At 27.7% G+C, this 26327-nt stretch overlaps 1 protein-coding gene across 1 annotated transcript in view; it reads left to right on the top strand.

Annotated features, from left to right (window-relative positions):
• LOC129616468 (uncharacterized) overlaps positions 1–26327 on the top strand; it is a 210737-nt gene that overhangs the window by 76744 nt on the left and 107666 nt on the right. Inside the window, exon 2 of the mRNA XM_055532108.1 lies at positions 17370–17473. Coding sequence (XP_055388083.1) covers positions 17467–17473 — 7 coding nt within the window. The 5' untranslated portion in view covers positions 17370–17466. The remainder of the gene's footprint in view (positions 1–17369; positions 17474–26327) is intronic.

Genomic DNA, 26327 nt, shown 5'->3' with positions numbered 1-26327 from the left:
TATATTCGGCAAAATAATAAAGTCAGATTCATGAAACTTGGCAGTCATGTGTCCAATTATAGGTCAAATATATTTCTGAAGTTTTAGAAGAATTGCTTGACAGGTTCGGGTACCTGCCATACAACTCCAGAAGCTAATTTTTAATATTTGGCAAAATAATAAAGTCAGATTCATGAAACTTGGCAGTTGCGTGTCCGATTGTAGATCAGATATATTTGTGAAGTTTTAGTGGAATTGCTTGACAGGTTCGGGTACTTGCCATACAACTCCAAAAGCTTATTTTAAATATTTGGAAAAATAATAAAGTCAGATTCATGAAACTTGGCAGTTGTATGTCGAGTTATAGGTCAGATATATTTCTGAAGTTTTGGTGGGATTGCTTGGCAGGTTCGAGTAGCTCCCATACAAGTCTAAAAGTTTATTCTTAATATTTGGAAAAATAATAAAGTCAGATTCATGAGACTTGGCAGTCGTGTGTCCAATTATAGGTCAGACATATTTCTAAAGTTTTGGTGGGATTGCTTGGCAGGTTCGTGTAGCTCCCATACAAGTCTAAAAGCTTATTCTTAATATTTGGAAAAATAATAAAGTCAGATTCATGAAACTTGGCAGTTGTGTGTCCGATTGTAGATCAGATATATTTGTGAGGTTTTAGTGGAATTGCTTGACAGGTTCGGGTACTTGCCATACAACTCCAAAAGCTTATTTTAAATATTTGGAAAAATAATAAAGTCAGATTCATGAAACTTGGCACTTGTATGTCGAGTTACAGGTCAGATATATTTCTGAAGTTTTGGTGGAATTGCTCGACAGGTTCGAGTAGCTCCCATACAAGTCTAAAAGTTTATTCTTAATATTTGGAAAAATAATAAAGTCAGATTCATGAGACTTGGCAGTCGTGTGTCCAATTATAGGTCAGACATATCCGTGAAGTTTCTATAGAATGACTTCACGGGTTCGTGTAATTGCTACACAATAACGAAAGGTGCAGGGTATAATTCAATCGGTTTATACCGACTGAAACGTTTTTACTTGTTATGTTAAATTTATTGTTAAAACAAAAAAAGGAGCTTTTATTCAAGTTTTATTCAGCGATTATAAAAAAATTTATGTTATTGCGAAAATAGTGATAAAAACTTATATTATTTTCACAAGATTTTTTTGTAAACTAAATAAAACAAAGACAAATTGAGTAAATTTTAGCAATTCTAAAAATAATATGAGTACCTATTATTTCTTTTTCTTATTGTTCGTTTACTAACTTTTATCACAAAAAATTTCTTTTTAAAAATGAATTTGTGAACATTGTGTTGCGAACAGTTTGATGTTGATTTTAAATTCATAAATTTTTATACCTTGCACATCCGTGAAGCGTATATTTGCTTTAGTATGGGGTTTGTAACCACTTGAAGGAGTCATCTGCGGTGTGGACATATATATATTCTTGAATTGCTTGAAAGGTTCGGTAAGCTGTCATACAAGTCCGAAAGGTAATTTTAAATATTTGGAAAAATAATAAAATTATATTCATAAAACTTGATAGTCGTGTGTCCAATTATAAGTCAGATATATTTCTAAAGCTTGTATGACCTGTCAAAAGCTAATTTTATATATTTGGAAAAATAATAAAGTCAGATTCACGAAACTTGGCAGTCGTGTGTCCAATTATATGTCAGACATATCCTTGAAATTTCTATAGAATAGTTTCACAGGTTTGAGTAAATGCTGTACAATAATGAAAGGTGCAGGGCATAATTCAATCAGTTTATACTGACTAAAACGTTTTTACTTGTTAATAGATAATTTAGTTTGAACAATGTTTTTTAGAAATACTTCGCTCTATTCCGTGTAAAATGGTACGATAAACTAATATTTTAATGCGAAGTTCGATACGTTGATAGACTAAGCGTATTTTTCAGAAACAAACTTAATTTTTTAGATAATATTTATTTAAGATACTCGTATTTACCTTATGGTGAATCTACCGACAACTCTGCGATATTTTAAAATTCATTAATTTGAATTGATTATACATTCTGAATATTTCTTTTAATGAACGATTTTTTTTTGTGTCACTTAATCATAACGGCTTTATATATACGCTACTTATATTTGTATGTAATTTTATATCACAAATTTATTTTCAATTCTAATTCTTTACAGAATGAATGGGGCTTAAAAAAATATTATATAAATACATAATTATAATCAATTATCAAAATATTGGAGTTATATAGTTAAGTTAAATTAAAGTCTTTATGACAATGTTTATTTGATTTTAGTTTTGCTTTAGTATAGGAATAGGAAGTCGCTTATAAAATGTATATGTAAGTACACATCATGGTAATGACGTTCCGTTCTAAAAATATGGGTTTATTTTAAAAAAAGAACAAAAGTAAAAAAAAACGAGAAAGAAAATATAGTTGGACTTGTCAACTCTGTGATACTCGTACGAATTTTTTATCCTATGTGCGAATAAAGACTCAAGTGTATGTTTTTGATCAGCGTCCAATTCTGAGTTGATTTAGCTTTGCCTATCCGTCCGTCTGTCCCAACGATAATTCAAAAACTAATTAAGCTAAGTTCACTAAATTTTCAGAAATGGTTTACTATAGTAAACGCCAGAACCTTAAGAACCTTATTTAAATTGGACATGAGTACTGGTTCGGTTATCTGCTATACAACTTCAAAATTTATTTGATTGTATCTTAGAAACTATAAAAGTTATGGTTTTTAAATTTGGCACAAGTAAGTATGTTAGAAGAGCCAATGTGTTTTATAAAAATCGTTAAAATTACTTGGCTCCTTCTGGTAGCCGCCATACAACTTCAAAAGTTACTTGGCTGTATCTGAGAAACTATAAAAGGTGTGATATTGAAATTTCATAGGTGTAAATATATAAGTAGGACCAATGTGTTTGATAAAAGTCGTTGAAATTGCTTGGCTGGTTCTGGTAGCTGCCATACAACTTCAAATGTTACTTGACTATATCTTAGAAACTATAAAAGCTATGGTAATGAAATTTCACACAAGCGAATATATTAGTAGAGCTAATGTGTTTAATAAAAGTCGTTGAAATTTCTTGGCTCCTTCTGGTAGCTGCCCTACAACTTCAAAAGTAATTTGGTCATATCTTAGAAAAAATTTAACACACAGTACTACAATTTTGCATAAACTAATATGGTAATACGACAACTTAAAGTCATAGTCTGTCCCATTGTCATCTATTGTATATTTAGGATAACAAATTCGTCCGGGTATTACAGAGTTGACACGGTGAACTTTTTTTTTTCTCGTTTTATATAAATTTTTTTAAAGCTTATTAAATAAATTAAGCGCTTGGCGACATTGTCAATTCTTATATATATATCAGGCCTCCATAAATATCTATCAGGCCTCCAAGCAGAAATTATTTTCCGAAATTTTGAATTGGGAAAAAATACAAAAATAATTCTTAATGTTCTATGTTTGCGAAGTATGCCATTTGAAATATTTTTTAATTTGTTTTTGTGAAATTTATGGGTATTCTTTATGATTCTTATTTTTTTTAATATAGTTTTAAAAGCCATCTACATACAAGTAGATTATAAAAATTATTTTTTTGATTTTTTTCCATTATTTAAATTCTATTTTTTATTCAAAAATTTTACTCTGTGATTCAGTACCCTTCCATTTGGAAGACAAGAAAGGTGGTCTGGACTGAAAATTGCAATTTTTTTTTAAAATGCATTTTTTAGACGCAATTTACCAACCGATTTTTTTGAAATTTTAAATTTAAAAAAGTATGTAGAATCAGTAGAGCCAAAAATATTGATCAATTTCCTTCACACAAATAAATTCCGACACCCATTTCATTTGAACTCCATATAAATTTGGAATTTATTTTTGATTTGCTCTCCGAACTTGATGGCCTGATAGATATATATGGCATTATTATAGAATATATATATGGATGTATATATATGGCATTATTATCAAAAAAAGTACATACATATGTACATATATTTAATTTTTTGTTTGCTTCTCTTCTCGAATTTACTAAAATAAAATTATTATTAAGTATTTTGCTCTTCTTAAAAAAATTTCTTAAAATATCCATTTTAATAGCGCGAAAATCTATGATAAATTTTTAGTTAGTATATATTTGTTTTCAATGGTTTGAATTTCAAACGTAAAGGGTACTTTTGAATTCGCAAATGCAAGTGATAAATAATGATTATGATTAAACTCATAATCATTATTTATTAAAACAAATAATGATTAAACTCATTAAACTTACTTTTTTTAAGAATTTCAGATAATGTTTAAAGTTAATTTATACACTATTATGGAAATATAAAAAGCTCTACAAAAATAAAAGAAATATATTTTTGAGGTAGTTTACCGATTAAGTCTTAAGTGACGATAATTATATTTATGTAAAATGTAAAAAGTAATGAGATGCAAGTTATGACTATTTTTCTAACTTTGACTTAGGGAAAAAATTGCGTCCTTCTAACTTTGATGAAGTGAATTAACTGGACAATTACAAATAAATAACTGAGGATTTAAAGAAAACTAAAGTTTTTTTTAACAAATTTAATAAATAGTTGTAAAATAAATAGTCATTTATTTTTAGGAACATAAAGACATAATACGAATTCATTTGAATCTTCAAAGTAATAAACAAATATAAAACAGAGCAAAAAAAGCAAGATATAAAGCAAAACAAAAAAAATTAACATATAACTTGAATATCACTCTAATTTTTTGAATCGACCCTTCTAGTACAATAGCATAAAGCTGGTTTTTAATTATATCTTCTTATTTTCTAAGTATTCATCCGCATCTTTAGTTTTGGTGGATTATAATGAAGTGTATGTAACAACAAATTCTTCAACCATGGCAGGTTCAAATAGCTCGTTGTAATTTTGGTCTGAAAATAAATTATGGTAGTTGCAAAGTAAAATATTTTTGAATTCCTTTATTGATTTGTCTGTATAATTGAACAAACCCGTTCGATTAAACCGTGTTCTTGCACGTCTCGTATCAAGTATTCCGTACGCTTGATGATAGGTACACTACATATGATGGCAGCAACTTTTTTGTTTCTGATCCACAAAACCTAACAGGCACGATGTCTAAGATAAGATTTGAATATGTGATACGTCTTTTAAAAATTACTTTTCGAACTCCGTGATCGCCAGTCAAATTAGTTTCATCATTAAAAATTCTTTAGAAATTAGCAGAAAACAGCACTTATGTACTTATTGATCAAGTAAAGTTTTTACCTTTTCGATAAAATAGGTTACATCAGACTCAGATGGTGACAATTGTAACTGACCGAAATAAAGGCAAATCTTATCCCTTGAAAGCTTACCATGAACGGTTTTAATTTTTGGCAAAATATTTTGGTTATTTTATTTTATTAATATTCCGTACTAAAGAAAACCCCGAATTCATTCATCTGCTGGTAAGTTGTTTCTAAGGCCCTTAGTATGATCAACGAAGCGAATGAAATTTTTGGCGAATATAAATTTTTGGTATTATATTAGCGAATTCGCCTAAATTTTATAGGCGATGAACATTCAAATCTGTCGAATGAATACTCTGTGCGACAGGCTTGGCGAATAAAACAAAAATCAAAACAATGCATGAGCATTTTTTTTTAGTTGGATATTATAGCATTTATAGTGATATAATGGAAAAATATAAACTATCTGCAAAATAAGTTCATAAAATTCTACAAATTATTGTAAAAAGTATTGATTGTTTAATATTAATTTAAGCGTGAAAAAACGAACCAAAAACAATGCGAGCATTTACTAAAATTGAAGGAGAACAACCCCGACATTGCTAAAGGGATAGGAAAATTCAATTTTTTTTGCAAAAAGGCAAAAACAATGTACATATGTGTGGTGTGAACCTTATTATTTTCAGTAGGTTTTTTGATGTCTTGCGGAAGCAACATTTTGGATCTGGCGAAATAAAAACTATCATTCGATTAACCTAGTCTATTCGACTCGCCTAGCCATTCGCTTCGCCGATTATAACAAGTATATAAATGTTTCAATATTTTTGTTTTCATTATCAAGATAAATTTTCAAAAATACTCTACTGCCATTGCAATTTTATAGCCCTAGTTACTCATTTTAATCAAATTGACAGTAACTACTTGTTCTTGAAAAGAAAGAACACTTGGTCTTCCGATAGACCTTAAAAGCTGATTTTTTAAATAATTAATTATATTTCTTTTTTAAATATCAATTTTCTAACCGCAATCGTTAACATATAATTCCCCTTTTTTTATTAAGTTTATTGATTCTTCAATCGTTTAGGGTGTGATGCCTTTATATTTTAGGTCTTTTCATAAACAAAGTACATCGCGATATAAGGCGAGAACTGCGGTATACTTGTATTCATAATCAAATGTTACTAATCAAGTTTGTTCATAAACATTGCTAACCTATCACAAAAATATTTAAATTATCATGGATAGCGCAGTTAAATCAACTGTACTTTTTTTTTTTACTGGTTTTTGCAGTTTCTTTAGGAATTCGTCTGTTAATTGTTGTATGTATTTAAATATAACAAAATTTTTTTTGTTCCAGTTTGCCTCTTTTGTTTTTCTTAACTTTTATTTTTCTTGAAATAAAATTTTCCACTATTTCGCACAAAATAAATAGATTTTTTTCTTAACGACATTTTTGTTCAGGAACACAATACTGCAAATTTAAAATAGCAAGGTTTTTATACAATTTTTAAAAATATATTGCGTATGTATCACATTATTGTTTTGCAGTGTTGTGCTTATGAAAATGCCTTTTCTTTTCTATCACCTTTTTATATTTTAGCATTATGTAATATAAAAGTGATCTACATCAATTAGAAACTAAAAAAATTATGTGTGTGGTCAAAGTTATCATGGTAATTGAAATATAAACATGTATGTTATGGTCAAAGTTTTGCGATTTTGATCATATTTGAGAAGGAAAATTATTTTTTATTTTTTATTAGACAGTGTTTGAAACTAAAAACTAATTTATCTTCTCTTCTTCCATTTAACACTTGTTTAAAATTTCCCGAAATAGCTTGACGAACCAAATTTTTTGCCTTTAAAAAAGCACTTGTCGAAACCAGCCTTACTCGCTCAATCTGCCGCTCGAATTTGAAAATAAAATATTTTAAATTTTTCGTGCCATTTCGTGACAAATTGATCAAGGTAAAACTACACAATATTTGTTTTTATTCGAATATGGAATAACAGAAATTAAAATACATGTATTTCAGAAATCGTACATTAATTTCCTTTAACCAAAGACTAAATATATGGTCAATATAATAGAAACAATAAATCTAGTGTAAAATTTTTCGACAGAAAAAAACAGTATATGTGTTTTCATGTATAACAATTAACCAATATTTTTGTTATGCTATTTATTCTTAAAGAGGAAATGGAAAGGGAAAAATAATATAATAATATAACAATAAATAAGATGAAAAATAATATAAAAAAAAATATAAAAAATTAATGAAATTGTCAAAACAATTTTTTTTCCTAAGAATCTGGTTTTTATATTGTGTGACGTATTTTATGTTATTTTATGTTATACATACATATATATGATTAGATCAAAAAGAAATTGGGTATAATCAGAAAGTAATCAAAAATGTAAACTAATGCAGCATCGATGCAAAAAAAAGTTGCTGATGCTATACCGATGTGATGCGTTTACCTTGCTGATACAATATTATTTTTATCAAAAAATGTCAAAATAATATTGCATCAGCATTATGCTTCTTTTTAAAAAACTCTGCATCTATGCAAAATCACAAAAAAAACTGATCCACAACTGATTTAATATGGCACGCATACAATGCGTATTTTTGACATTTTTGGACACCAAATTGTAAAGTATTACCGTATTGGTGCATTTTCGTACATGATTTTTGCATGAAAACACATTATGCTACATTGATACTTTCCGACAGTGCTCCCACTCGGTAAAAACAAAATGTATCCAATTTCGAGGAAAAAATGTATTCAACCTCTTAAAGTACAAATTATTATACTAAATCGTCTTATTTTATACAAATTAACCCATAATTAATATTGATTTGCTTTATTCAACAATGTGAGTTTTGTTATTTATAGAAAATTCTTAAAAAACCACATACTACTTTTATTACATTTTTAATGTAAAAGGTAAGATCAGAAAATACATAGTATATGTTTTATATAGCGATTAACCATGAAAACGGAGAAATTCTAAAAAAACTATGTACAGCCAATGCATTTTCAATTACACCTAGCTTACACCAAAATATTCATGTGTGTACTTCTTAATCTTCAATATTCTGATTTCAACTTTGCTGCGAAAAATTTATTTTTTTAAGAACTTTTTTAAGAAAAAAAAAATTAAGTTAATTCTTTAATCGCTTGTTAAATGTATTTCCGTGTGCATTACATATAAAAAGTAATTTTCCAAAGGAAAATTTTGGGATTTCTCTATGTAAGGTTTTGAAGAATCTTAAGGAAACTTTGTTAAAGAATTTCAAGCTTTGATTTTTAAACAAAAGATTAAATATTATTCTTTCTAAAAATTGAATAATTTAACAAATTTAGTAAAAATATAGGACATTATAAAGTTTCTGTTTTTGTTGTAAATTATGTATTCACAATAAAATTATGAAATGTAAATGTGAAACAACGTTTTTGTTAATTATAAATTTGTATTTGGTGCCCCAGGCAATTTTCAAAAAACCATTCTATAGAAGGAAAATAATTCTTTTATCGCTCCTTCTCAAAGAGAAAAAGAAGAGTAGAAAAAAACGAGAAAAAAAATAGAGTTGACCTTGTCAACTCTGTGATACCCGTACGAATTTGTTATCTTATGTGCGAATAACTAATGTTCCAAAACTAACTATGGGGCAGACTATGACTTTAAGTTGCCGTATTACCATATTAATTTATGCAAAATTTCAGTGCTATGTGTTTTCAAAATACTGGTTGTGCCAAACTACTATTGAAGTTGTATGGCAGCTACCAGAAAGAGCCAAGAAATTTTAGCGAATTTTATCAAGCACATCGGCCCTACTAATATATTCACTTGTGTGAAATCTCAATATCACAGCTTTTATAGTTTCTAAGATATAGCCAAATAACTTTTGAAATTGTATGGCAGGTACCAGAAGGAGTCAAGTAATTTCAACGACTTTTATGAGCCACATTGGACCTACTAATATATTCGTTTGTGTGAAATTTCAATACCACAACTTTTATATTTTCTGAGATATAGCCAAATAAATTTTGAAGTTGTATGGCAGCTACCCGAACCGGTACCTCGATCACTTCCAATTTAAATAGGGTTCTGGCACTTACTACAATAAATAATTTGTGAAAATTTGGTGAACTTAGCTCAATTAGTTTTTGAGTTATCGTTCGGTCGGACGGACGGACGGACGGACGGACGGACGGACAGACAAAGCTAAATCAACTCAGAATTTGACGCTGATCAAAAACATACACTTGAGTCTATATCTAACACCGTTATTTCTTAGCGTTACAAACGGTAAGGCAAATTTAGTATACCCTTCGAACATACGTTCGTACGGGTATAAACATACATATGTACATACATACATAGGTATAATATCATTTATAAACCTATGCATATCAAGCGAAGAAAAAATTCAAGAAGAAGAATAATAACAGAAGAATAACACTCTTGAAAGAAAAATTAAAACAAAACATGAGCAAAAATGATAGCTTCTTGATCAACTGCATATTTTTGAACAATAAATCTACAAAATCATAATTTTTTTCTGTATCATTATATTTTTGATAATTTTTCTACTTGGTTTTTTCTGTATGATTATTTTTTTCTACTTTTCTACCAATAAGTAACTTAATAAATGGAATATCAAATATGAAATTTCCCCTCCTTATTTTACTTAATTATTTTCACTTACTTAAGTATTAAATTTTTATCTAAAAAAATTTTAAAGCAATTTTAGGTACATATTATGTGTAAATGTGCAATAATTTTTAATTGAGTTTTCAAAATGCTTTAAAAAATAAAGTTGGGTCAAACCAATGGTTTGTATTGTAGCACTTTTCCCTTAAACAAGTGAAAATACTGCTTTTAAAAACAGTCTATGTATATCCACCACACTATTAAAATTATTTTCATTTATAAACGAAACTATTTCTAGGATTGCATATATTTAGGATGAACCATTTATGCAGTCTTTGAAATAAAGCAAAATTTAATATAAACAGGGGTTAACATAATGCTCGATTTTAAGGGTTAATTGTGTGAGTTAAGAAAAATAATTATATTTTTTAATTTCATGGAATTTACTGTTAACTTTTTGCGTTTATAGAAATTTGAAAAAACTTGCGGTTTCAGAAATATAAGGTGTCAAAAATGCATATTTCACAAATTTCAAGAGGCCATAACTTGAGAGGGGTTGGAGATGGAAAAAAATTTTCTTCTAACGAAATGAACTACTTGTTAATGTCTAAAAGCTCCTAAAATTTCAAGCTTCTACAGGCTGGGGTCTAGAAGAAAAACGACATGAAAAATTTGGAAAAAAAGGACTTTAGATAACGGTAAATTTGAACGGCCATTTTGTTTTTCTAAAGTTTAACTATAGTATACCGCGGTAGGGGAAGCAAGTCACTGCCCTTCTGCGTTTGCAAAATTTCAAAAATGCTTATGGTTTCATTGCAACAAATAGTTAAAAAGGGCCATTTTTAGGGTTTTGGGGGGGTATAACTTCTAGAGGGGGGGAGATAGGTAAAAATTTTGTTCTACGAAAATAAGTTTCTAGTAAAGATCTATGTACGTATTAAATTTCAGCTTTCTATCTTTAAGAATGTAGAAGTTTTGTAAACAGACACACGGACAGACGGACGGACGGACGGACGGACGGACGGACAGACGGACGGACGGACGGACGGACGGACGGACGGACGGACGGACGGACGGACGGACGGACAGAGTGAAACTAATAAGCACTTTTTTCAAAAAATTTTTGGAAAAGTGCTAAAAATAATCATACTACTGCAAAGTAGAATTAATGTGCATTATGCATCGTAATATATTTATCATATGTTATGAACTTGATATAAGGTTTGTTGTCACTCTGTGCTTTTTTATGTATTTTCCGAAAAGTAAAATTTTAAAAAATATTGAACATAGAAGCGAATAAAAATTCTTATTTAGAACGTTAAGAACACACATTTGTACTAAATATTCCATACATGTGAAACCAAACACGCTCATTTAATTATTCCTTATTATTTGTATTTTAGTTTTACATTTTCGTTCTATTTATATATATACATATATACATCTATCGAATTAAAAATACTAAAGGAAGGAGCATCTTGAAAAAACAATGAAGCCAAATTTTTTCTACTTGTCTCCTTCTTTACTCGGAGCATTGCTAAAGTCATAACAGGAGGGTATTTATTTTATTTTTTTATCTGGCCTCTACTATAAAATATGTGTAATTCGTAAGGAGGATAAGTTAAAAAATTTTTTTAAAGTAAAAACTAAAAAATATTTCAAAATGTTTTTTTCATTTTAAATATCAGTGAAGAAAAAAACAAATTTAAAAAAAATTTATAATTATTTTTCTCTTTGAATAAATTTATTTTATAAATTGCAAATGTTTTTGAGTATTTTATAAATATGAACATATTTTGTTATAAAATTTCTTATTTAAGTTTTGTATTTTCAACTATACTGAACAACTATAAACAATATTAATAACAATAAATGTAAATACATACATATAAATTTTAATCACACTAAAACAGTATATTTTTTTACAAACTTTAATTAATATGATTGTTATTACTAACTGAAGTAGATGGTGTGTTGTTCTATTCTCCCTTATTCATTAATTCAACTTCACATACTCATTCATTCTAAAACTATATATATTTTTTATAAAATTGAATTCAACGGCATCGGAACGTCTTTTTGGTGACCAAATCTTCACTCTATAAAGGGAAATTTAATTTCATTTTATCATTTCTAGGAAAACTGTAATTATACAAAAAAAAAATATCATTTAAAATATATGTTTGTATGCTACGTATTATCAAACACAAACTCATTTTGCTTAAAAAAAAATCTGTTCCTGGCAAAATTATGATTTTCGAAGTAATTTTAATTTAAAACAAAATAAAAACACGTGTTTTTTTTCGAAATTAAAAGCTTAATAATATTACAAATTATAAATTAATCAAAGCACTATTGAATAAATAGTTCTTTTAATTATTGAAATGGATAACATTTATGTATATGGCATAAAAAAAAAACTATTTGTTTTTGCAAATGGAAAAAATCATTTAGAACTACGCACCTTTTTCTTTTGCAACAAATTTTTTTCTTTTTTTTCACTTGCTATGAAGTTTTTATGATACAATGTTCTTTTTTTAACACTTATTATTAAATGTTTTATGATTTTTTATTTACAAACTGCTCTAATTTTATAAATAAAATAACAAAATCTTCTTTGTTTACTTTTTATATAGCGGCGCGCAGTTAAGAAAAGATAAACAAAATCATTTGGCATTTAGTGTTAATTTCAGTTTGACAATGCTCGGAGCAACAAAAGAGCCTTGAAGTTTTTGGCTTTACTATGTTTTTTTTCAAGATATGATTTTTTAGAGAGTGTAAGCGAGATAGTGATGCTGTAATATACAAAAACTCTCATAACCAAAAAGTTTATTTCTTTGATTATTGTTCAAAATTTCCAGAATTTCCTTCAAAGAAGTTTTACATTTTAAATTTTCCTTTTAAAATTTAAGAAAGTCTCTAAGCCTTAAGTTTAATTTTTGTGACAATTGAAACTTCCTTTTACAATATTTACCAACGGCGTCTGAAAACAACAATTTTTTTCTTTAAGTATCTTTAATAAGAAAAATGTTATGTTCAATATTAAGAAGAATATGGTCTGTAAACAATATTTTTTTTTGTTTTAAAAATATAACAATAATTTAAGAATGTCAGTATCGAGAATTTGAGAGTTTACGGAAAAGCTATCAAATTAAAGTTAAATAGAATTCTACCAGAATGTCAACCCAACTGATTAGGGAAAAAAAATTTGTATATTACTTCATCTTCGCAATCATATTGCAATTTCTTTTTTGTATATTGATTTTTTTTTTGTTTTTTAGCACTTTTCCAAAAAAATTTTGAAAGAAAGTGCTTATTAGTCTCACTCTGTCCATCCGCCCGTCCGTCCGTCCGTCCGTCCGCCCGTCCGTCCGTTCGTCTGTCCGTGTGTCTGTTTACAAAACTTCTACTCGCTTGAAGATAGAAACCTGAAATTTTGTATGTACATAGATCACTACTAGAAACTTATTTCCGTAAAACAAAATTTTTATCTCCCCCCCTCTAGAAGTTATAGCCCCCCAAAACCCTAAAAATGGCTTTTTTTAACTATTTGTTGCAATGAAACCATAAGCATTTTTCAAATTTTGCAAACGCAATAAGGCAGCGGCTTGCTTTAACCGTTACATAAAATCCGTTTTTTTCAAATTTTTAATGCTGTTTTTCTTCTAGACCCCTGGTTCTAGGAGCCTGAAATTTTAGAGGCTTTTAGACATTTACAAATAGTTCATTTCGTTAGAAGAAATTTTTTTCCATCTCCACCCCCTCTCAAGTTATCGCCTCTTGAAAGTTGTAAAATTTGAATTTTTGACACCTTATGTTTCCGAAACCACAAGCTTTTTCAAATTTCTGTAAACGTAAAAAGCTAACGGTAAGTTCCATTACATTAAAAAATATAATTATTTTTCTTAACTCACTTGTATTTAAAAACAGAATTTTCACTTGTTGAAGGGAAAAGTGCTACAATACAAACCATTGGCTTGACCCAACTTTATTGCTTTATATATTGGTGTATAATAGAAATTAAAATCTGGTGTAGATGTCAACAAAGCTCAATAGATGGGTCTGGCAAAAATGGGCAAACTGTGAAATTTTTCATAATTAAAAATGTTACACTAGATTGATTGCATTTTAAATATATAGTCTTTGTTTTAACGTAAGAAAATATTTTTAGAATATGAAAAGTATGCAGTACAATATAAAAAAAATTTTTATTTATTATTATAGAAGCGATTATTATTTTTTTTTATTTAATAGAAACGCATTATTAGTAACATTAGTACTATTTGGTTATCATGGATAACAATCAAATATTTTTTTTCGAACATAGAATGTGTTGTTAAAGTTTTTTTATTTAAAACTCTTTATACCCGTACGAACGGTAAGAAATAACAGTCTTAGACTCAAGTGTATGTTTTTGATCAGTTTCGAATCCTGAGTCGATTTAATCGGGGACTTTAAACGAACCGAAAATGAACTTACTCAGGCTAATCATTAGTTTCGTTGTATGTTATTTTTGTGTCGACATTCCGTAGAGAAAGGTAAATGAGAGGTCTTTTCCGTTTCAAACTTTTTTCCCGTATCTTATCCTCTATAAATCGAAATGTCCATATATTTCCCTGCTGCTCCAGAAGCGCCATATTTTTCATCCAGAGTTCCTTACTTTATCACTTAATTTGGAAATACTTTTTGGTAATATTCGTCACTATTACGTATATATCATATACCTATGTGTGTGAGTGTAGATAATATATGAAACTTTAATACCTTTCTCGGCAATTCATTTTTTATCTCAGATGTAATGAGATCGAAACCTAAGGCTTTACGTGATTTAAGCGACTTTATTTCTTGATAAACTTAATAAAGTACACGGGGAGATGCACTTTATTAAGTTCTTAGTACGATTCGTTGCTTTCCACAACGAATAATTTATTTCTTTAATTGCCAATAAGCCTTTTGCCAATATAACTTTCGTATGATATTGTGAAAATCTGTTCAAAATCGTTTTATCATCTAAGTGACATGACTTTTATTATTTGCTGTTTCATCAATTATAGCTTTGCGATAATTATCTGATACCTGATTGTGTTCAGAGAATTTAATGTCCTTCCCGGCGACATCTTTTTTCAATTTGATAGCAAATTGAAAGCTTTCATCTTCGGAATTTAACTGATTATTAATTTGAAATTTAGCTTTCAGATCTACAAGTCCAATAATGTCACGTTTGAAGCTCACCGAATCTGTTAATCAATCATCTCGGTGATAATTGTCTATTGATAATATAATATAATAATGGATCTATTATCTAAAATCTATTGAATCACTATTGAAGTTCTGTTTAGTAGACGTAATTTTATTTATGGCAAGTTTAACTTCCTATTACTTACGGGAACTTATATTTTTTGATATAATCAACGTTTGGTTTTGGTAAAGATCTCTTTGCTTTTGTGCTATTCAATTCCGACGATAACTCCGTTTCTGAGGTTTCTTTTGATTAAAAAAAACAATCACATTCTCCCACAAAATTCCATCTGTGTCCTCTGCAGCCTTTTTGGTAGATATCCCTCCCGCTATCCTAATTATATCATCTTATTATTGTCAATTTAATACTATATGCCTTTTATCCAAGGCAGCATTTGCTACTGATTTTACGCACCTTTATTTGCTTCTGATTCTAGTAATTCTACTACCTAACCAATTGAAGAAAAAAAATGAAGATCCAAAAGAAATATGAAAAAAATGTAGATTTTGAAAAAAGTGAAGTATTTTTTCAGAATATTTATGTGTACCAGTGTATATAAAATGGCAGTTGGTTTGACGTGAAAAAATTTCTCCTCGAAAACTACGCAACGGTAGTGGTGAGAAAATTTCAACTGATAGAAATGATAATATTACAGTACTTGAAAGAGTTTTCAACAAAATAATATAGAAATGGAATCTAAACTTGTATTTACTCCCCATAAGAGCAGTACTGCTCCTATATAGTATATTATATAATAATAAAAATTGATTTTATTATTTCAAAAAATCAAATTTAAAAACTAAAAAGCATTGCAACAAAATTATAACTAAAAAAAACGTGGAAATATTTCAATGAAAAGGGCTAAATTCATCCTTTGTTGTTTTACCTAAGAAAAATAATGCAAAAAGATGTAAAAAATACAAACTAATTAGTTTAGGGTTTCACGTCTTAAAGAAATTTCTAAGGTTCTTACATAATTGTATATACACAATATGCAAAAAAGCTATAGGTAAAACACAATATGACTTTAAGAAAAGTCTCTATATTTGTTACATAAAAGCTAGTCCAGAATTGCAAAGACATAAGAAAATATTTGTCAATATTCTATTCTGTTATATAGGTAGAAATTGAATAATGCAAACCTTTTTCAATGCGAAGGACTTGAATTCGAGTTAAGAACTGTGAGGCTGACGATTTGCAAATTTATAGGGTCGTCCGGTAGTGCAGTATATTATTTCCCTCGTTGTTCAATTTGAATTCTGAGGGAATATTCTACGAAGCAATGGAACTTCGAAATAAAGTTAACGCAATCTTCGCCTAACACAACGCCAAGACGGCATAACACTTATAACTGGAAATATATATAGATGATCTTCAATACTTATTAAAGAAAGTCAACATACACAGCAAACAATATATAGACTTAGCATAAATGTTTATGAAACTATATTTATGGCTGTTAGTAAAAATAACAGCAACATTAACAATAAATACTCATTTAAAATAAATGACATCACAAGTACATAACAAGTTTCAAATATGTGAGATGTTTACTGGAACACTGGTGGACATTAGATAAATAAATAAAAGGTAAAATAGCTGTTGCTAGATGCGTATTTAACAAATAAAGAAGTATATTACGCAATGGGGAATTAGCCATCAAACTTCGATTGCATTGCTTAAGAAGTTATGTTTGGTCTGTTTTTTGTAACGGTTAGAAGCGGAGATGTTAAAAGTTTTAGCTATGAATAGATTGGAACCACTTAAGATGTGGTGTTATCGAAGAATATAAGAATATCATATATCGATAAGTTCACAAATGCAGTCCATACGAAATTATCGGGTTGGTGAAAACTGAAGTATTAAAATAAGGGAAAAACGTGATTTTTTCTAAAGTACGAATGCTTGGTATTCTGAAGATACATAAAATGTAAAATCAATATAATAATATGTTGCTTTCAAGTCCTTTCAGAAACTTTATCTTTTTCAGAAGGAAACGTATAAGAAAAACAGCTTGTGCAAGTAGAAATTTCGTGAAAATTCATTATTATCCCTGTATCTCGCAAACCATTGAGATTATACAACTAGTTTCTAACAAAAATTTTACCCATTTTTGATGCGCTAAACAATGATATATAATATTTTACTCTTTACTAAACCATCTATATATATATAAATTTGTATACGTACGTTACAATAAATCAAATTAAAATAATTAATTTTTATTATTTCAGATGTTCTGGAAAAAATCATTGCAGCTTTATTTTTAACATCGATCACCCATTTTCAAAAGTGTGGGAAAGTGGAACAGTTCGTGTAAAATACATTTGCATGGATGGTAAATTCTTGTTTCTCGTTTATTTAAGGCTAATTTACTAAATATAACTCATTTATTAACTTTACAATTAATCTTAACTAAAGAATGTTCAGTAAGAAATATTTATTATAATTTCACTGAAAAAGATATGAAATTTAGTGAATAATTTTTTTGACTGAATCAAGTTTTTTTTTATTGAAAAAATGGTTCTTAAAAAAGGAATTGTTACTTTTTAAAAAATCATAAATCGATATTAATTGAAAGTTATAATATTTCAAATTAATAAATAATGAAAAAAACGGATTTTTTAAATGTAAAAATCGAAGAAAAGATTTAACTTTTCTTAAATTTAAGAACATAAAACACAAAAAATAGTAAGATAATTCAAATGAAGTCCTTTGCTAGCGCTTCCCTAAATTTTTTAAAGCTTCGATTTTTCCAATTTCCGTACTATCGTAATCATTGAAATTTGACAGTTTGAAGTCTTAACAAAAATTATAACTATTCTCTACTAATTTTGAACTTCTATTTTTCCCATATGTTGATAAAATTAGATAACTTCGAATGAGACATTTTTGATTCGAATGAAGCCCTTAATGTTCTGTTTGCTGACTTTATGGGTGGAAAATGCCATGATTTTTTTAAGAAGAAATGACAAAATAAGTTCATAGTTATTACAAAACAGGTAAAAATATAATTAAAAAATTAACTAAATATAATAATATATTCATTCGCAATAATTTGAAATTCTTAAAATACATGCAAAAAAGCGGAAAAACTGCAAACACAACCTTTCCCTTCAACATTTTATATGGTACTGAAAGCATTTCATAACTTTTAACTCAAAATATGGGAATCTGTTATAGTAATAGCCCAATGACATTTTTGAATGGATCTTACATGAAAACGGCTTAACGTAGAAAGCTAGGGTCTGGACCTTTAGACACAGCTCTTCGTCGGGGAAGTTTGAATGACTTGTTCGAGTGATTTTTTTGAGTGCATTTTTTAGGGGAATTTTTCAAGAGATTTTTGAGAGACTGTTCAAGTGATTTTTTGACTGAATTTTTTGAGTGATTGTTTTAAATGTTTTTTTTTGAGTGCCTTTTTTGAGGCATTTTCGAAGTGATTTTTTTAGTAACTTTTTGTAGTGTTTGTCTATGTGTTTTTTTTGAGTGATTTTTTTTGACGGAGATTTTTTGGTATTGTTCTCATGGTAAAAAGCTGGGGGTTATTCGTTTTTAGCTGGAGTTTTTTTCAGTGATTTTTTAAGTGATTTTTTAATCCATCAAAAAAAAGAAAGTTAATTTGTAAAAATAGAAAAAAATGTAATAACCAAGTTTCATATTACAACCCAGTACCATATTATTTTTAGCACTTTTCCAAAAAAAATTTGAGAAAAGGTGGTTATTACTTTCGCTCTGCCCCTCCGTCCGTCTGTCCGTGTCCGTCTGTCCGTGTGTCTGTTTACAAAACTTCTACATCCTTGAAGATAGGAAGCTAAAATTTTACATGTAGATAGAACTTTACTTTAAATTTTCACCTACATCTCCCCCTCTAAAAGTTATACCCCGCTAAAACCCTAAAAATGGTATATTTTAACAACTTATTGCAGTGAAACCATAGGCATTTTTCAATTTTTGGTAAAGCAGAAAAATATTAACTGTCTTATCCTATTGCCGCACACCATTTTTAAACTTAAAAAAAACAAAATGGAAGTTAAAATTTACCTTTATCTAAACCCCGTTTTTCTCAAATTTTTGGTACCGTTTTTCTTCTAGATCTCTTGCTCTTAGATATTTATAAATAGTTTTTTTCGTTAGAACAAAATTTTTTCCCATCTCCACCCCCTCTCAAGATATATATCAGCTCTCGAAATTCGTAAAACTTGAATATTTGGCATCCTTTATTTCCGAAACCACAAACTTTTTCAAATTTGTATAAAAGCTGAAAGCTAACAGTAAATTTCATGCCATTAAAAAACATTATTATTTTTCTTATCTCACACAATTAACCCTTAAAATCGAGCATTATGTTAACCATTCTTTAAATTTATTTTTGCTTTATTTCAAAAATATAGTTTTGTATATGAAAGAAAGTAATTTTAATAGTGTGGTAGGTATACATAGAATGTTTTTTAAGCAGTATTTTCACTTGTTGAAGTGTTTTTGAAAAAAGTAATATTAAAAATATATTATTATATATATATAATATAATATATAATATATATAAGTAATACATATTGTTATTATTAATAATTTTTTTATTATAATATCAAAATATATAATCACGCATGCCAATGATTTACCATCTAGATTCTAGAATATACATAAAAAATCTATTTCCAACAAAAAGCTGAAAAAAGTAACTGAAACAATTTCATTTAAAATTCCTTATTTACTCATGATGTTTCCACTCGTCAATAAAAAATTACTCAAAAAAGTTGCTAAAAAAATAAATATTCAAAAATAAATTAAGTACTCAAAAAACCGTTTTTCCGTCCCGACGAGCGGCTGCGTTCAAACAAGTCACCAAAAAAAACCGTAAAATGACAGATACTTATATAAATTTTTTGTCCGTTTCAGTTTAATATTCGATTAGCGATAAATACAACGGCAAAGCTATTTTATAAATAGATTACTCTTGTTTACCTGCTAATAAAATATAAAAGAAGAGCACAAATATTTTTTGCAAGCACTAAATATGACATGTTTGAACTAGTTTTGAAATAATTATGTACAAAAATAATTGTTTGGAAGTAGGTACATACATATTTATTTTTAATAACTTTAAAACTTACGGAAATTATTTGAAACAATTCCATAATTATCTTTTATAAATAACTGAAATGAGATAAGAACTCAAATTGTGGAAAGCTACCACATTATATTACTTTATCACCATTTTTGTTAACCGACACTACTCAACTTATTTTATTGAAAAATACAAAATGTACACTGAAAAAACAACCCATTGTTAAATTGACAAAACTAAATTTGTAAGGCTTTTGTTAAATATTTTTGTCAATAAGACGAAAATTTGTCAATCCAACCTAGATGGCATTATCAATTTGAATAAATATTTATCAAAATGACAAAATTATATTGTTCATCAAAGAACTTAATGTCGTACAAAGCAACTTTGTCTAATTGACAATATAATTTCTTTAAAGTGACAATTTTTTTTTAGTTTCAACAATGTTTTTGTCAATTTAAAAAAAGCTTCAATTTACAAATTTACTGCCCTGTTTTTGTTATTGCGACAAAAAATTTTTGTCAAATTACTAGTATATTTTGGAGCTACATGCTCTTAAAAAATATATTTTGTCCATTTTACAAGATTCTTTGTAAAAATTTTTCAATTTCGACAATTCGCCGTTATTTTCAATGTAATTTTGTTGAGCTGAAAAAAATATTTGTCTCTTTTACAAAAATATAAAAATAAGAAAAAAAAAGCAACACGATATGTTTTGTCTATTCTTCTTTTTTGAATTTGTTAATTTGTTTTAAAACACAAAATAGAAAAAACAAAACCAAACTTGCTTTTTCTATTCTTTTTCTTTTCTAAAACTTTTTGATTTAATATATGTATACATAAGTTCATACATACATAATTTTTGCAATATAAGTTCGTCAAAAATTTATTGGCGTCATCTATAAAAAGTAATTCATGTCGAAGAATTTATTTTTAAAGGGACCGTTATTTTCGATATAATAGGTTTAAACAAGAAAATCATTGTCAATATGGCAAATTGTTTATTATAAAGTCTTGGAAACAAATAAAATCACTTATCGTTTGGTTTTTGTAATAATATTTGAAAAGTAAAGTTTGCAATAATTTAGTATTAATTATAAAAGTGAAATTTAAAGGTGAAAATATTAAAAGTAAAAAAATTATAAAGTTAAGCTATAAAAAATTTAAAAAAATTGTTTATCAATAGCGTTTTGGTATTATTAAATATAATCAGAATCTGAATATTTGGAATTATGAAAAAAAAGTAATAATTTTATTGATAAAAAATGATTTGATTTTGAAAAATAATATCTCAAATAATAAAAATCAAATAACCATATCCGGAAATTCATATATAACTTTGGAAGGAGTACCGTCGTCATCACAAAATATGGAAGTCGAATCAAGTACATTGCCAAAAGAAGATTTTGAAGTCTTAAATCTATTAAAATTGTGAGGTGTAAAAATATTATACTCCAAATAATTAGGTAAAAAGATTTTTGTTTGTTCTAATAATTAAATAATTTTTTTAATTTGTTTTCAGATAAAGGAATTAATTTGGATGTTTTAAAAATAATGTCTTCAACATATACAGAAATTTTTACTCGTGGGTATATAATTATACTGGGGTATATAAATTACGTACACGTGTGGAATTGGAAAATAACTTGCGAAATTGGCAAGAAGAAAACGGGAACGAATTTTTTTTTTAAAATACTTTGTCAAGTAATATTCAACTCTCACAGAAAAAACTATGTGTACAAAAAAAGTAATAGAAGTTGATGTCAAAGAAATATTAGAAAATACAACATATAGGACAATCTCTACTAGATAATTCAAAAAGATGTAAAAATGACTGTGCAATTAGTTGAAGGTATTGCAGACCAAATTGTTAAATTGTTTCCTATGGAACTAAAAGTAAGAAATAGAAAATTTTAATATTGGAAAACTATTGTAATTCATTTAATTCTTTTATGATTCTTCTGTTAGGAAATATATTTCTTACGATGTACAGGAAAAGCTCCTATGGGAAAAATTTATTTCAAATGCTATAATCAGGTTAGCATTAATAAAATATGCCGAATCAACAGCTGAATAAGTATTCCATAAAAGATTCTCAAAATACATTCCTAATAAATGGAGTATCTGAAGAAGAAGTACAATATAAACTTGTAAGTCTGAAGCAAAATCATGAAGCGATCCAGCCAATTATATTAGTTGCTGGTAATATTTTTGACCCTGATGATATTATTGTATATTTTAAGGAAATTAAATTCAAATTCACTAACATTTTACATGCTGTTGAAATTACAAGTACAAATACTTAAATCTTATGTAATATTTTGTAAAGTTTCATAAATAACTTTTGAATTATAAGAATTAATAAGTACAAATATAAAATAAATGATAAATTAAAAATGACAAAAATTTTGTTTATTTGAAAAATTATTTTTAGTTGATTGAACAATATTAATTTGTTTAGACGACAAGAGTATTTTGCTAAATTGACAACAAAAATTGTCAGATTGAAAGTTAATTTAGTCATATTAACATGTAGACGTTTTTAATTTGACTAAAATATTTTTTCTATTTAACAATACCAACTGTCAAGTTGACTACAATCATTGTCAAAATGAAAATTTAACTTTGTCATCTCAACAAAATACCCTTTTTCAATAAGAATAATTTTTTTTTTTCACTTTGACAAATCCGATTGTCAAACTGACTAAAGTATTAAAGCTTTTGTAAAATTTTGTCAATTTTACACAAAGTTTTTGTTGACCGTATAGTGACAAAAAATTTGTCGAATCAAATGCTTTTTTTGTCAATCTTACTAAGACTTTTTTTTCATTATAATGAAAAAATCATACATAGTAAAAATACAAAATGTAAATATGAAAAAATCATTCTTCCTCATTAATACTTAAAACCATACTGAGATATGAATTTGAAAAATGTTTTCAGTTTTTCTTTTTTCCTATCCTTCTTTCTCTTTCGTTCAACAGAATTTAAATGGAATACTTTTTAAAAAATGTGTATAATATCGACTCTTTTTGGTAACTAAAAAAAGAAAAAAATAATAAGGAATATAATCAAATGGAATTCAAATAACAGGAACGAAGTCAACAAATCTTAATACTTCGTAAAGGAAATTGGGTTTTTGGGCTTGTTAGCAACGCTGAAAAAAGTGAAGATTTATCTTTAAAATTAAAGTTTTTGGGTCATATTATTTATGCAAAAAAGATTTTTAAACTTTTTAAATTTTTCATTCAAAAATATCTTCAAAATAAAGGTTTTTTAATGTTACTGAAGTTTTGAAAATTGCAATTTTATGCGCCTTTTTTCATATTTTTCAAAGTTCACAAAAAAAACATTTTCATCGGAATGTCAATTCAATAGACAACGTATGGTGCGCTAACAGAAAATTTTGGAAATTCTCCGCTGCAATTAATTCTATAATAACCAACTTGGCGCATTAACTAACATTTTACGGTTTATAACGTCTTATGTCATAAATTTTTCTTTTGATGCCTGGTTTTGTATTTACTATTTTTTTTTGCGTGAAAAATATTTTGCTACCTGTAATTTATTATTCTAGTTTCAAATTTCATTTTGTTATTAATAAAATAAAGTCAGAAATTTAATTTTGTTATTATTAAAACAAAATAAAATAATTTCAGTATATATTTTGTATTTAATCGTTTTTATACCATGCACCTTCGGGAAGGGTACATTAACTTTGGTATGGAGTTTTTGACCACTGGAAGGAGTCATCTGCGGTATGGACATATACATATTCTTGCTCGGCGTAAAATTCGGCGTTGATTTAGACATGTCCGTCCGTCCGTCCAATCGTACAATAACTCAACAAGGAATAATGCAATCGACACCAAACTTTTACAAGTTGCGCCAAGAACGAACTCTATTGTAATTAGACCAATTCGGACAACGGGTTCGGTTACCCGCCATACAACTCAAAGACAGTATTTTAAATATATCAAAAACTAAAAAAGGTCTAAATATGAAATTTTGTATATGCTTTCCTAATTACATTCTACATATGCTCTAAAAATTTTAGAGCGATGCACCAGTTCAGGTGGCTGCTGAAATATTTGAAAAAATAATAAAGTCGAGCCCATGAAACTTGGCAGTCGTCTGTCCAATTATAGGTCAGATATATTTCCAAAGTTTTATTGGAATTGATTGACAGGTTCGGATAGCAGTCATACAAGTCAAAAAGCTAATTTTAAATATTTGGAAAAATAATAAAGTTACATTCATAAAACTTGACAGTCGTGTATCCAATTATAGGCCAGATATATTTCTAAAGCTTTAGTGGAATTGCTTGATCAGTCATACAAGTTTAGAAGCTAGTTTTAAACATTTGGGAAAAAAATAAAGTCAGATTCACGAAACTTGGCAGTCGTGTGTCCAATTATATGTCAGACATATCCGTGAAGTTTCATAAGTTATTTTGATCATAATGCAATATGTTCGACACATACATATGTATATAATATGTCGTCAAATTAAATTATTTGGACCTAAAAACAGTTTGATTACATTCAAGAGAACAATATAAAAAGATTTAGTTTAGACAGTATTATAAAAACAAATGTAACTATTAGAAGAAAATTACCTACATATACTATATGGATAATAATGATTACGTACAAGAAAAATTTACTTTAATTTTTTATTCAAAAAAAATCAATTATTCAAAAAAAATTTAAATTTACTTTAAAATGTGCCAAATGTTTCAGTGAAAATTTCAGCAAATATTCCCTTAAATGCTTAAACCAAAACATTAAATTTGTCAATTAGTATTCATCCTTTTTTTAAATAAATATGTAGGTTCACTGAAACAAAGTCAAATTGACTTTATTCCAAAAAATCTGATGTTATCAGCGAAAGAGTCATAGAATATTATAAAAATGCCTGTTAAATACTTTTTTCCAATTTTTAGGGCATTAGTAAGGTTATAGTTAACATACCTAGAAAAATGTAAATTTAGCTCTTAATAGAGTTTCGTTATGTGCCACCCGAATTCCCTGAAATGCTTCCCAGTTAGTTTCGATAACAACCAGAACTCAAATCGTCACCCCGCAATTATACTGTCGTACAATGCAAAATCACAAAAATGAGTTAAAATCGTTAATAATTTTTGAAGCTCTATCCATCCCTGTCACTTTCGCAGTCCTAGCTCTTTTGGTTTCTGAGATATTTTTCCGTTTTCTGTCGTAAAGGACAGATGAGTACATTGAACTTGCGTTACTCTGTTGTATATATACCAAATTTGTGGATGTACAACCAAAATTTCATATGAAAATAGCTTTTTAAATTTAAGCAATTATTCTGTCGTACATTAATAAACAACATAATAATATTAAATTTCTTAACTTTTATTGTGTTGCACGTACATGGGAATAGTACTGTACACCACATAATAATAACCAAAGCATATCTACTAATAAGTATTTCGACTCGTTCCATTCCGTTAGTTTTCATTTGCATCTTGCTTCCAAATTCTTAAAATATTCCATTTTTTTGTAGAAATAGATGGTAATAAGATTTGTGTAGCCAAGAAAGAAACAAAATATTGCAAACAAACGAGTGTATCAAAAACATTGAACTAAAATAAAATTAAATTAAGTTAGGTAAAAATTTTGTTATTTTTATTTTGATAATAACAAAACTTATTTTTCATTTTATAAAATTTAGGTAAAAAATTCGAATGTATGAAAGCAAAAGAGTTCATGTATGAGTGTGAAATTTCATGTATAAATGTACAAATGCATGTACCTGGTACAGTAGATACACAGTATCAGGTAATGACATAGAAATAAAGTAATTCATAAAGAAACAAGTAAAAACGTTTCAGTCGGTATAAACCGATTGAATTATACCCTGCACCTTTCTTTATTGTGTAGCAATTACTTGAACCTCTAAAATCATTCTATAGAAACTTCACGGACATGTCTGACCTATAATTGGACATCCGACTGCCAAGTTTCATGAATCTGACCTTATAATTTTTCCAAATATTTAAAATTACCTTTTGGAGTTGTATGGTAAGTACCTGAACCTGCAAAGCAATTCCACCAAAACTTCACAAATATATCTGATCTATAATCGGACACACAAC

Source organism: Condylostylus longicornis, unplaced genomic scaffold, assembly GCF_029603195.1.
Source record: "Condylostylus longicornis isolate FDR11 unplaced genomic scaffold, ASM2960319v2 ptg000216l, whole genome shotgun sequence".
Lineage (NCBI taxonomy): Eukaryota > Metazoa > Arthropoda > Insecta > Diptera > Dolichopodidae > Condylostylus > Condylostylus longicornis.
Note: the sequence above shows the minus strand (reverse complement) of the source record. Positions and strands in the feature narration are given on the sequence as shown.